This window comes from Epinephelus moara, chromosome 24 (genome assembly GCF_006386435.1).
Source record: "Epinephelus moara isolate mb chromosome 24, YSFRI_EMoa_1.0, whole genome shotgun sequence".
Lineage (NCBI taxonomy): Eukaryota > Metazoa > Chordata > Actinopteri > Perciformes > Serranidae > Epinephelus > Epinephelus moara.
Genome location: NC_065529.1, coordinates 20,990,609 through 21,005,167, shown reverse-complemented (window position 1 = coordinate 21,005,167; position 14,559 = coordinate 20,990,609). Strand labels below are relative to the sequence as shown.

At 41.1% G+C, this 14,559-nt stretch overlaps 1 protein-coding gene across 1 annotated transcript in view; it reads right to left on the bottom strand.

Annotated features, from left to right (window-relative positions):
- The window catches only part of LOC126386067 (histone deacetylase 7-like), a 50,565-nt gene extending 45,439 nt beyond the window's left edge, over nt 1-5,126 (bottom strand). The window contains exon 1 of the mRNA XM_050038168.1: nt 4,946-5,126. Within this exon, the coding sequence (XP_049894125.1) occupies nt 4,946-4,964 (19 nt within the window). The 5' untranslated portion in view covers nt 4,965-5,126. The remainder of the gene's footprint in view (nt 1-4,945) is intronic.
- Between the last annotated feature and the right edge of the window lie 9,433 nt (nt 5,127-14,559).

Sequence of the window (14,559 nt, the reverse complement as noted above, 5' to 3'; positions counted from 1 at the left end):
CCACTGTTTGCTACCTGCCCAGCACCTTACAGCAAACAAAGTTAACAAATGGCTTTAACAGGGCTGTAATCACCCATTTGGAGAACCATTTTCAATCTACCCCCCTGTGACCTAATCAGAAGTGGAGGAACTTTTAGAAACTGAACTGACCACTTTAGAGCATTTTAAACCAGAAATCTAACATCAGGGGTTCTCAAAATTTTGATGACTTATTTCCATTTCAAGGGAGTCAACATATCATTGAGGGCCACACAATAAAAGTAGCGCACACACTGTGACTTCTTCTATGACATATATTATTCTATGACATTTTTATTGGCATCTTTCTTGACATACTAAACTATGACTTCCTTTTATGGCATTTATATGACACATGAGATACTGCAATGACATACGGCAAACGCCACTTGCACAAACCACACGCAGAACTATTAGAACCAGTAATAATAATACTGGCAATTTGTAAAGTTTATTTACTTTTGTTGTAATTACTGCCTACGGCTGTAAACATAATGGAGCATTTAGCCTCTACTGAGCCAAATCCCACAGGAGCAGTTTGAGACGAAAATATGTTTTCCACAACAGCTTTGTAAGCAGTGCTATGTTTTCATTTTGTTCCACTGCCCCAAAGTGACCAAAAAGCCAAACAGCTTTAAATCACCAGTAGAATGCAGAAAAAATGAAAATAATTTCAACTAAACTAAGATTCTACATTTGTCGCCTTGATGTGTACATAAAAGGGAAAAAAGCTCCATTACGTATGTAAAACAGTGGTTGTGAAGTACTTGAACTCCATGTAATAAACACCACTGCACGTGTTCAGGTAGGCCACGCTAAGCTCCAGCTAGCAGCCGTGCGGTGACTTTGAACCGAGTAGGCACTGGAGGCTGCTCGCCGCGGTGGGTAGCCTCTAAAGCCTTTCCATTCCCAACAGCAAGGCGAAGTCAACCCACAGAGGGGATAAATAGCACTCAGCACTCGCCTAGTTTCTCTGGAAACTGACTGTGAAGCTGGAAAGTGTTGCTTTACGACGCCTTCACACTCCTGTGTGTGCACGTGTGGGAACAGGTCAGAACAGTGTGTACCCCTTTGAAGAGGTCTGTGACATGACTTTTAAAGTACTACACATGTCAAACTGAACACACCTACGAGGCGGCGGTTTCAGCCGCTCTGGAGTCAGTTCTCATTCTGAAAGACTCTTATGATGTCTGCTGTTTATTAGACTATCAGACAAATTAGGAACTTTAAAGAGAAAAGTCCAAATATAATGAGAGAAAAAATACAATTAAAAAAATCCTTATGGCTTGGATAAGACTATAAACAGAGGGGATCATGGAAAAGGCAATAACTTATCATTAACTTTATATTTCCTGCTGAAAGGGCTTCCATCTCTGTACTGTAATTTCTTAAACTATCCAGTTAAGCTGCTTCCTTCATTGCACAATCTGTCTGACAGTTTTGCTCTGTACAATTAAAACTCTCCATGGCACTTACATCTAAATTAGAGCAGATTCGTGCAGTAAAAAGACTTTTCCACAAGGGGGTGGTACTCAGATAAATGACTGCATCTATTGTTTGTTATCTTAACACAAACAGCTGCCTGTTCAGATGTTATTATCAGCCACTCATTAGTATCATGCACATCAACCTCTAATCTGGAGCTCCTTCTTCATCCCTGTGCGGCGCTCACTTGACCTCAGTTGGCAGCCTCTGCTGTGATGTAGAACCCTCCTAACACCAGAGCGGACTTAATTAAGAAGTGATCTGTTTTGGATCGTCACACTTTTACTATAGAGCCAAGTTTCTGTGCTGTCGTTCAGCAATTTGGAAGATTTAATGGAACAATTGCAAATTCAAGTCATGTTGGTAATTGAAACCAAAGATGCATTTAAGCTTGGATTGGTCTGACATGTTTAGAGGAAGCCTCTGAAATAGTAACTTTCAATTTGAAGAAATATATTGACCTCTAAGACACATTAAAACTTTTAGAGAAGGCCTAAATACTGTACACAAGACAAATGTCACGTCTCTGAAACTGAAACACACATCACTGTTACCAGTCCTGCTGTGCCCTCAGTCGACACCCACTCAACTTAATTTAGACACTTGTGACTCACTCACACAGATGTAGTCAGAGTCAGTGACCCTGAGCCAGAGAGAGTTACGTCCCTGAGGGCCACTTCCAGTTGACTGTGGCCTCTTAACCTGCTGCCCCTCGACCTTACAAAGCAAACAAACCCAGAGTCTGATGATTTATCACAATGACCAAAATATAGATCGCCAAGTTCCTCAAGTTATTTATACAGTTTGGCTGATTTCCCACTTTGCACAGGACTTTTCTTTGTTCTCCACTGATGAAATTAAATATGGCTTCAGTTGTTAATGTGTTTGTCTTCTTGATAAATTGATGAATCATTTGGACTTTAAATGTTAGCAAATAGTAATAATTAGCCATTGAAAGTTGCTACAAGTCCCCTTAATGGTCTTTAAATGTCTTGTTTTGTCTGACTCATTGTCCAAAATCCAAAGATGGCCAGTTTACTGTCCCAGAACTTATTTGAGAGGTGAAACCAGTAAAGTTTTGCTTAAAAAAGTAATTTCATTCTTGCTTAAAAGGCATTACAATAAATCTCTTACCAAATTATTGGCCATTCATTTTCTGTCAATCAACTTATCGATCATTGGACCAGTCATTTCAGTTCTTGTTCTGCAATGAACCATACAGTATGACGCAAGGTGCTCTTTGCTGATAATGCTCATTTTAAAGGGATACTTTAGATACAAAATGATAATTTTTATATTAATTACTCACCCTGTGTTACACTGAATTCATGAAGAAAACATTGTCATATACAGGGGAAAATTCTTTGTGAATTTGAATAAAGGGGGTCCATGTTTAACAACAGCAAAAATATATCAAGACATCCATTTACAAACTTAAACACAACTTCTGTAGTATTATCCAAGTCTCATTTATGCAGTTGTATGCTAAGTACTTCCAAAACCTTACCATTTAAAACACTTTGAAAGAAACAGGCACAGACAAGGAGCCTGCCTGGGTAAGCTCGTGCATCTGAACCCTGCTCAATGGAATGCACGAGCGGAGTTCTATGGAAATGAATGTGGATAAGTGTTTTAAACATGTCGGTAAAGATTCTCAGTCATACAGGTCATGGTAATCATAAGTGCTATATCGTAGGCAATTGGACTTGAGTTCCTTGAAGACGTTCTGCCTCCCATCCAAGAGGCTTCTTCAGTTCTAACTGTGTTTGGTATTGAGCATACGACTGGATAAATGAGACTTGGATTATACTGCACGAGCTGTGTGAGTGTTTGTAAACATATGTTTTCATAAAGTTTTGCTGCTGTCAAACGTGGTCCCCCTTTACTTCCATTCATCAAGAATTTTCTCCATTTTTTGGATTCTTCGTTCATTGTGGAGGCTTTAGAGAAAAACAAAGTTTTCTTTACAATTTCAATGCAACCTGGGGTGAGTGACTGATAAACAAATAATGATTTTAGGGGTGAAGCTTTCCTTTAAGCCTCAGTTTAACAGACCAATATTCAGATTTCAAGTGAGACTTGCCAGTGGATTCGGAGACATAATAAAAGTAATTATTGGATTTGAAGTATTGGAATCTAAAGTACATCCGAGTGATCATGCTAAAATGTTGAATTCCTGATAAAAAACGTATATATAAGTTTGGACGGAGTGGAATCTGTCCAACACGTCAGTATTCCTTACACTTTAAAGTCTTATCAGTAATAAACTCCCTAAAACAGTCATTTGTGTTCATTACTGCAAGGCCAAGGCCAAATAATCCATGAATGTCATCATTATACCTCCATTATTTTCAAAGAGAACACTGAGGAGTTACAGTCTGATTTATAGCCCAACAAACCACGTAGACAAGTCTCTAAAAATGGAGCAGCACGGGAGAGTAAAAATAGAGCGAAAGTTTAGTGTTTTGGGCGAGAAAGGCTGAGGCCAGCACTTCATCTTATGCAGCAAGATTTATGTACAGTGCACAAAATTAAGGAGGGAGGGGGTGAATAGCTAAACCTGCCATGCAGCGGACTCTAACTTCTTACTCACGTTCTAATCATTTCTAATTGAATAAGAATGTTTTAAGCATGTGGCAGTGATGATGTGATGTACAGGGCTGGTCCAGATTTCTATAAAAAGATGTGTCTGTGGGCAACAAAAAAAAAAAGTATGCCTGCACAAGCACGATTTCACTATTCAAGCATGTCAACATTTTTTCAATTTTTGCTGTCCTTGCTTGAAAGTACAGTTATTCGGCACAGAGGACAGCCAGTGTTGTGACAGCAGTTTAATTAACTTTCACTCTGTCAGCCAGCCTTTTTCTGAACACATTCTCGCTCTCATCTTTGTCTCTCTGTGCTCGTCTCCCTCAGAGTTGCAGTGAGGGACTGTTGTTGTGTGTCTCCTTCATTCTTTTGCACTCTAATACTTTTGGTGGTGGACAGACTAGCTCTCCAGGGTGGGTCTGTTTCCAATTTTCTCCCCTTCCCTGTCCTGAGGAACGACACTTAGAAAACCAAACAAATAAAACCAAAAAAATGAAGTACAGTTTTTCTTTTTTTTTGGGCTCGTCACAATGTTTGTCTTGCACATTTTACGTCTACATGATTTTGAAGCTTTTGTAGTAATTTGAATGTATAGGGTCGCTGATACACTGAATCCAGAACAAACCCAAGCTTCTTATGGCAGAAGCCAAACTGAGCTGACCATCTGCTTGTGGTAACAGTGAGGATGAAACAAAGCAACACCAAGAATCTTCTGTTTGGGCAACACTGTGCCCACATCTGCAAAACTGCCAGGAAAGCTAAAATCCTCTCTTCAGATTATAAGACAAAATACTCACACAGCTGTTACACACCCTATCACAGACTGATATATATTATGTATAATGTCACCTACCAGTTTTGGGTGCTGACATCCAGTGAGACGTCCCTCAGCAGTCCAGTCAGTGGCAGAGGCAGCGGTCAGATAGGCTGGAAGGCTCAGGGAGAGGATAGATCCTGCTTTGACAGGGGAGTGGTGCTGCAGCTCCGGAGCCCGGCTGTGCACTGACAGAGGGAGTCACAGTCAACTGCTTGACACGACGGGCTCCCTCTGACTTTTCTGCACTTCCTCTCATGTGAGCGCTCTCTCTCTCTCTCTCTCTCTCTCTTTCTTTCTAACTCTCTCACTCAATCACTCCCCCCCTAATTCTCTCTTTCAGAGAAGACACAGTTGCTCTGCCCTATCAGCCCCTTTGTAACTTTTTGTCAGTGCTGCCCCTGCAACAGAAGCTCCGGGGATGTTGGGGGGGTTATGTATATCTATGTGTGTGTGTGTGTGTGTGTGTGTGAGTGTGCACGTGTATGTGGGAGAAAACAAGAGAGCGACAGATTGTGTAGTCGCTCGTGTCTGACACAGACAATAGCAGGAAGTGTTGCTGTAGGATGCACAAAGTACACAGGACCGAAACAAGAAAGCTACATCAAGCATTGCAAGTGTTAAAAGAAACATTACAGTGGTACTAAACTGTGCTTGTCAAACGGAGACCCATAATGCCGTACTCAAAAATCTGCAAAGCAAATTTGTTGTTGATGTGCCTCGCTGTCGTCTTAAGCTTAATTTATACCAGTTTCGTAGCCACACACGTGTGATGGTGTGATGTGTGTGAAAAATGGCACTAAAGCAGCTTTTAAAAAGGCAGAAGACAAATCTTTAAAACAAACTAAAATAATGTTATGATTGTTTTTCTTCTTTAGGTATAATTAATAACCATCATTAGTGTAAATTAGATGTGAATTTATGAGTTTGGAAGTTGTACTATTCCTTAAACTACTTATCAGTTACCCATTTTTTTCCCGTACTGTGAAGATAAACATGACATGCAGTGTGTATAAAACATGTTTTACAGTATCTGTTTGTTTTCACCAGTTATTCAAAGGCAGCTGTTGGCTCATGGTGCTCAACAAAGCCAAGTGACTGTGTTATATAGTGCTGATCTTTTTTTAAACTTCACGACCCAGTCAAGCTCTTACTCCTGTGTAAACACTAATTGAGCATTCAGTGTGATTACTTACACACTTACACTACTTACACTTATTTCACCCCAGCAATTACATTTCAGCCCAAGTGACGCTAACAAGTGAAAAACAGCTGGGATGTTTGTGATTTATGAGAGTACAGTTCAACAGTGTGGTGAACTTCAGAGTAATTCTAGGAGTTAGTTTCATTGTGATCTTATCTCTGCAAACACAGTGATAACCCTGTACTCTAATCATCCCTGGCTTTCGTATTATTGTGAGAAACAGGTATTTTCTAGAGGGAGCATTTTCTAAGGTAGAATGATTCTGGTAAATGTACATTTCCCCGGAAACATGGGCGGAAAAGACGAGTTACAGCATGTGGTTTTCTCACAGATTTGTCACCGCTGAGATCTGTGACGAGTTGTTGATTCATTCATATAAAACTACAACATCAGACACCTCGGCAAGGGTGAGCTTATGTTGTACGTAGTACATTTAGATGCAACATGACAGTACGTCATGGGATAAGGATGGGGCACGTGTATTTAACTTGTAGTTTGGCCCTAAAATTCATAACCAATAGTCTACCAACGTTTATTTAGAGGAAGCAGCTTTCTCTAAACTACTGTTAAGCCTTTAAAGGGACAGTTCACCCCCAATTCAAAATGTTTTCTCTCACCTTTATTAATCTAGATTGTTTAGATATCAACTAGAGAGATGTCTGCCTTCTCTCAAATACCCCTTTTCCATCAAAATTAGCACATGTGCGGGTTTTTTAAACCCGGGTAAACTGGCTAAGAAAAGGCTATAGACTCCTTTCTTACAGCTAGACTAGAGCTGTGCACATGGCTCTGAGGCAGACGAGAATGCCTTTCTGTGTGTTTATGAGTTCTATTGGTGTGTCACGTTTGACGTCACGGACAGGCCGCAGAACAGGTGAAACAGTAGAGAGGAGCTTGTGGAGGCCTATGGAAACGTAACTGTGGCTACTTCTTTTAATATATCTCTTACTTATTCAGTCTCTCTTTCAAAGTTGTTGCAGACTAATTTGGATCGATGTTTGAGCGCTGCTTGGGCGGAGACAGACAGTATTTCCTGGTGGCTCATTATTATGGTATCTCGCCAGATAAGGAGCTAAAATTAGCACATTTACCTGGGTGTTGCGTTCCCATCAATGCTGATCGGAACCAGAGGCGATAAATACCCATGTCTACTGTCATTTGGCCTGGGTGTGACTGCTGATTAAACATTTCCCATTGCGTTAAAGAGCCAGACGTTAGCAGGTGTCAGCAGGTTTTTTGTGCAGTGGGAAAGGGGCTGTATGTAATGAAACTAGGTGGCATTTGGCTTGGGGTGGTCAAAGTGCCAAAAAATACATTTGAAAAACTCAACAGCGATGTCTCTTTCCACAATATATGACCTGATTACTTAAGATAATCCACAGACCTTGTAAGCTAAGAGGACAAACATGTCATTTTGATTTTTGGGTCAACTGTCCCTTTAAGAATCTTGTAGACACAACCCAATCAATACAATACACTGTTGATGAGCATAGACTGGTAGCTGGAGAGGTGCCAGCTCACTTTCTGGGTCCTGAGCAAGGCACCAAACCTCCAATTGTTGGGGCGCCTGTCCATGGGCAGCTCCCTCACTTTGACATGTCTCCATTTAATGCATGTATAGGTCCTGTTTGTGCATGTGTGTGTATTTCCGGCCTGTGTATATGACAACAGAGTGAAAAAAAATTAAATTTCCCCTCAGAGATTATCTTCTTCATCTTCTACAACGTTCTGGTTTCCAAGGTAAATTATTTGGTTTTGTCCAACCAACAGTCCAAAATCTTTGGTTATTCATCATGCGTGACAAAAAATAACAGCAAATCCTCATATTTTAACAATTAAAACCAGTAAATGTTGCACATTTTTGTTTAACGACTGAAACAATATCATAATAGTTGCCGATTAAGTTTCTGTTGATCTAATCCTTTCAGCTTTACTCAAAAGCACAATCATCACGTTACATGCATGTGATCAACAGGATGAAAAAGATATTTTAATGCTGGATTTTCAACTTCATGTCAGAACACCAGAGAAGTTTCATGGTTAAATTATGGCTTTAGTTAATGTGCCTAATTTTCTCTTGTACATTTGCTTCGAACATGGCCATAAGATGTGGATCTTATACAATAACTAGTTAGATCTTCAAATAGTTTTTTGCAAATAGTTTAAAGAAGTTAAGTTTCTGATTCCATACAAGAATAGAGTTGTTCTTTTACATATAACTCTATGAATTCCAGTTCCTCTATATCAGTGGTTCCCAACTGGTGGGCCGTGGATCCACTCTGAATGGACCACACGTGACGTGAGAATGTGTCAAATTTTGTAAAAAACACACTTTACTTTTAAGAACAGTGAATCCCTGGCACAGAGCTTATCTTTTGAAGCCACGTTTCGTGCTGTTAAGGGAGTGAATAATGGAGAGCTACTTAACAGAAATAGCAAACTAACTCAATGGCATGGCCAAACACAAGTATGACACTGAATGTATTAAACTGTGTGGACCTTGAACTAATGACTAAAGAGAAATCTGGACCCCGTGGCTGAACCAGGTGGGAACTACCGCTCTATACGATGTCAAGATCTCTACATTTAGGAGTTGCCAAAATGTGCAATGATTAATATCATTAACATGTTTTATTCTGCTTTTATTGAATCAATACATCTTGCATCTGACCCACCACGAACCTCTCAGCAGACATAACAATGCCACAGACAGACATAACAACCCAGTGAAGCCAACACACATTAGCCCTATTAAACTGAATTAACCTGAGCTGATTTAAGGGAGCGTATGCTTAATTTTTTCTTCTCTGTCTGTGGAAGAGAAACGCAGCTAAAAAGGTCGACAACCCTCCTGACCCTCAGCTGCTGTGTGGTCTGGCTCCCTCCGCCACTGCACTAGCAGCTATGGATTAACTTTCTGGTTCAAATGTAACTTCATCCTTTGGGAAAACAAACTGACCAAAGGAAACTCATGTTTGGGGGTTTTGACCCTTTGTCTCCATGGCAAGTGAGAGGGATTCTGAGGTTAGCTTGCCTCGGTCTCAGTTTCTCCGCAAACAAACTCTCTGAAGGGCGGAGGATTTTGATGTGCAAATTTCAAATCTACATACAAAAGCTTAAAAGCAACAAATGTGATGGTTGCTTTTATTATGGTTTTGTGGAGTCATGTTCTGCCTCATCAGAACAACATGACCGAATGTCGTGAATTTAAAATGTTATTATCTGTCTTTCAACATTTCCAATTTAATTTCCAGATTTCTGCCTTCCCAGAATTTCCACTCAGCCACTATGAGAGCATGTGGGGTTTAATAATATAAGAAACAATCTGCATGAGATGAACTCACTTTTAAAGTCCTGTGAACACAAATTCCTCACAGTCTGGTGTAATCAATGGGAGTTGAGCACTCACAAACCTTAGGCTGAGTTGATACAAATAGTTAACCTGTTCCTTCTGGAGCACAGAGAGGAAACGCAGGCAAAAAAAAAAGACGTCAAAGCTGATAAGAAGCAGGTTAGGAGTCCTTGAGGAATACAATGGGATTTGCATCATCTGGAAACGTGAGGTGCACGCAGGCCGTTAAAAGTCCCGAAAGATTAGCGTGAGGAGGAGCAGTATAGGAAAGGGGGGGGGCGCCTTTATCTGCCAAAGCAGTCGAGACAGATCACAAGAAGAGGAAAATACTGGAAATGTCTTATCAGCATGCGAATGGCCATCTTTTTTTCCATCATGCGTTTCAGCTTATTTACTTCATGACTGCCCCTCATGGCTTTGCAAGAAACTGTGCTGCTACAGTGTGTTAACAGTGTTTCAAGGCTTATTTTTGTTGCTTCAGTATCAGAGATGCCTCCAGAAATTCTTTCTTTCATGTTTGCTTAGTTTTGGGTATCAGTTAAAATGTTGATATAATACACATACCAGAAAACAAACTGTTATTTGATACTTAACGTAGAAAAATGCTTTTCTGAACAACCATTTTTAAGCTCTTAGGTCTTAAACATTGTCTAAACAAAAGGAGGTGTGCAAGAACGTTGACTGAAAAAATGTATAAAATTGGCTTTCAAAAAAAAAAAAAACATTAAAAAAAAAAAAATCATGTTTCTGTTATTGTCATTCTCATGAAAAGACCAGAATGAAAAGTCTTTACTACTTTCTGGCTTTACCACCCTGTCTGACTTATTTGTTCTCACTGAAGATCTTTGTAAAAACACTTCACACATATGAACCTTGACTGCTTAAAAAAGACTTAATTGTTTCCTTAAACAGCTGGCTGCTGTAGTTTTTCAGCAAACCTTACTCAAACACAAGTAAAAGTGCATTTGTCGGGGACTATTTTCAGCTGTGGACTGATACACATTTTGTGGTCTTGTGAGTATTTGCAGCAGCAGGATGTATGTATGGGATTTTCTCAAAATTAACACAGTGCCAATGTTTATTGTAATGAAGGAACCTGCCATATCAACCCAGTTTCACTCCCAACTCGTCAAATATCAGCATTTGGTGAGTGGTCCTTGGCGTCACAAACAGATGCACAGAGGCAACCTTAAGCGGCGGTATGAGACGCACCAGGTAGCAGCATTTTTTGACGCTCCAGACAACTACAAACAGTCCTGACATCGTTTGACCCATCTTCCCTCCCGCCCGCTCCATGCATGTGTCAAACATAATCCAGACTTCTAACCTGCTAACTGCTGTTCGTTACCTGTGTTAAATGGAGTTATTTTATTAGCAATAAAGTGTGCTAGTGTGTTTAGCATACTATGCTACTGACGTATGTGATGTTACATCACGTTAGTAACAAACGTAATCATTTTAGGCCAAACCATGATGCTTTTTTTCTAAACCTAACAATGTACTTTTGTTGCCTGAACCTCAGGAAGTAAACGTAAAAATGAAGTTTTTATTTTAACCTACATTCTAAGTGCGTGCATTTAACGAGCAGAAACTATACATTCCCTTGGAGAATGAAGGTTTGTTTTGAAAAGACACAATGCATGTAACGAGCGTAAATTATTACACTGTTTGTGAACGTCCAGAACTGACGCTGGAAGAGAACCCAGCTTGACATATTTTGACCAGTAGAGCCACTGATCAAGCATTTTTATTTGACGAGTTGGGAGTGAGATTTCAATAGTCTTTGGGAAACAATGGAGGTCTTTGGCTGAAAGGAGGCTGTATCAGGACTTGGCTACACAAAAAATACTTGTTACTTCGTGAGTATTTCACAGGAATTTGTTGACAATAAGAAAAAAATTGAATACAACCCAACTTTACCTTAAAATAAACAAGATTATGAATCTGCCAAGAGATTCGGCATTCTCGCTTATCTAAACTCGCTTTGTTTAAAAATGCTATTGAGGTTCAATACCTAAACAACAAACAAAATACCTACGCTGGTGCTGTCTAGACCACAAAGTCTGACAAGTCAAATGTAGGTCTTTGACCTCCTGAAGAAATACACCCACAAGCTGTGTCGAACATGCTCACACACTTCCAAGAATGCTGAAAGCTGTTGTGCTGATTGCCTGAGCAGCGAGCGAGCCGACCCGTCTCTCACAGGAAGGGGGAGTTTCCTGAAAGGTCACGGTTGCTCTGGCAGACCAAACACTGGCTAATTGCTTTGTTGTTTATCGGCGTCGGTGCCTGCTTTTCGTGTTGCACTTTTCCTTTGTTTAGCATTCCCAAGTATATTACCTGAGCCTGTGGCCAAAAGATGTGGAATGATGGAGAGGGAAGTTTGAAGAGTGGGAGACAAAGGAGGGGGAGCGCTGAGAATATGAAGGCTGCGGTTGGTTGCACGGTGGATGCCGTGATTAGGCCGTGAAGGAGCCCCCCTCTTCTCTTAAGCTAAAAATAGAAGGAGCAGGAAGGTGCTTATGGGACCGGGGGGAGGACTGGAGGGGACAGGACGAGCAGGGACCGCAGTAATTGGCGAGAGGCAAACAGCTGGGGGAGTGTGCATGTGTTTGAGCGTGTGTTTGTGTATGTGAGGGGGCTCTGCTCCATGCAGCTGTACTCTGTCTTTCAGGCTCTATATCCCTCTCAAATTGTTACATTGCTTCTTTCTCTCTCACACACACACACACACAGCAGGAAGGAGAGTAATGGGTCCCTGACAGCCAGAGCCCTGAAGAATGAAAGAATGTGCAACATGAGGCAAGGCAACAGCTGTATAGAGGGGGGGGAAACAGGACGGTGGGAGGCGGTTGATTCACAGAAGAGGGGCGAGGTACAGCCGCAAAAGGGATGATGAAAAAAAAGGGGGGGAAAAACTTACTTGAGAGTTACAGTATGTGAAAAGGGTGGACGTTTCTGGAAGTGGAATCAACAAATTTATCGGTTTATGTCAAACGTTAGTCTAAATCAACCCCAGAACGTCCTGGCTGGGACTGAGGGCCCAGCAGATGTTTTGCTCAGCTGTTGCAGAGACGCTCCGCTGTTGGGTGGATGTGCCTCCGATTAAGTGGGCTCTCTGTAATGAAACAGCCTTGGGAACTTGAGGCTGAATGAACAAGACCAATGCAGGGACGACAAACTGCGTGTGTGAGAGTGTGTGTGTGTGTGTGTGTGGGAGGTGGTGGAAATAACATGAAGTCACCCAGGCTAAGAGGGTACCGGCAATTTGGTTTTGAGTCTGTGCTACATTCTCATATGTTAGCACTGGACGACGGAAAAAACGAGTTGATGCTGGCGTGTTAATTTGTTACACATGAATTTGCACCTCAGCAATTTTACGAGCTGTTAACCACCTATTTGAGGGCAGACCTGGCCAAGATAAACATCTGTACGTTACGTCTCTGTGTCTTTGTCCCTGTCTGTATTTTTATGCTAGAAAGCATCTGCATGTGGTTTGTTGTGCCACTCCCATTTTTCAGAAGACGAGCTACATTTTTGTTCGGCGTACGCACAGCGAGGGGAGAGAAAATAGCATGAAGAAGGAAAAAAAAACCAAAAAAAAAACACAGCATGGCAAAACCACAAACGATCGTGAGATACAGCCAGAAGACCGCACTGCCACACATGTAATGTAGATACAAACATGCACAATCATGCATGCACACAGGGACACATGCAGACACACAGCACAGATGTGCAGAAGCACTCTGCTCAGATTTAGACATTACTCAATATTTATTTCCTCCCTTTATGTCGTCCCAGAAGTGTTTGATACGCGCTATCATCGACACACACCTGGATCACACTTTGTTTAGAGAGCTTTTACCTCTGAGGCTTCACTTCTTGTGAAATTCCCTCCTCCTCGTATCTCTACTGAAAATACCACCGTCGCCGTGGTTGTAGATGACACTTATCGCAGCATCTGAATTGTGTGTCGGTGTGTGTGTGTATGAGATCAAGGTTGTGCAGGGGCTACGTTTTACGATGCACCTGTGTGCTGGCGGAAATGCAACCCCCCCCTCCTATCACCACAATACAAACACACACACACACACTAACATATGCACACATTGGCCACCTGTACTGTCTCTTGTCTTGTAACCCTAATACTGGAGTTGTTGAACACGTTCTCACTGCGATTGTGTCATTTGTCACAACCGCATGTTGGCTTTCTTTTTTTTCTTTCGTCTTTGTGTGAAAGTCAGTAAAACTAAATATTAGGCGTAGACTTTTAAAACTTTTAACAGGCGCTTTAAAGGTGGTTTTATTTAAGAGTGGATTCAGACACAGATCTTTTTAAATGGCTGTTTTTGCAAAGAAAATCAGATGTGTGTCAGTTTGTTTCATAAATCTAACCTTTAATCGTGCATGATTTTAAGTGTAACAGGATATCTGAGAGTGAACATTTGTACAAAAGGCATGAGTAGTTATTGTTCTTTTAAAATATACTATGCAGAGTTTACCTCAAAAACAATGTACAGACTCACACAGGAAAAATCCCCCTCAAACACCACTTATGACCCACTTAAAGTGTGTGGCGGTATATTTTCTAAGTTCCCTCATGGTGATGAAGCCACAGAGAAACATCACCCCTTTAGTGTCTTTTAAAGGTCCAGTGTGTAGGATTTAGGCCTGATCACACAGAAAGCATTTTAGCAGCTGGAGACGCCTTTTGGTTATTGCTTTTAATGAGAATGAAGCGTTTTGCTCACGTTTTTTGGGTTGTGACGCGCCTCCCATTTCTGCGCTCTAGGCGCCCAGTGTTTTTGCTGGAGCACTCTGAACTCCTCACATTGAAAAAACTTCAACTCAGAGTGGAAAAGTGCCCCGTGTCATCTCTTTTTTTGTCATCTTTTTTCCCATTGTCTAATTGGATGATTTAAGAGGCAGGCCTTCTGTGGTGGTCACGACAAGAAGTTTACAGTTGGTAAACAATGGAGGAGACACTGGTAGTGGTTGCTGGATACCCAGAGCTTTACGTCCTGACGATAGACAGCAGGTTGTCAAACTGCCCGAGTCATCCTAAAATATGCCTGGAAACGGCCATCATGGAGG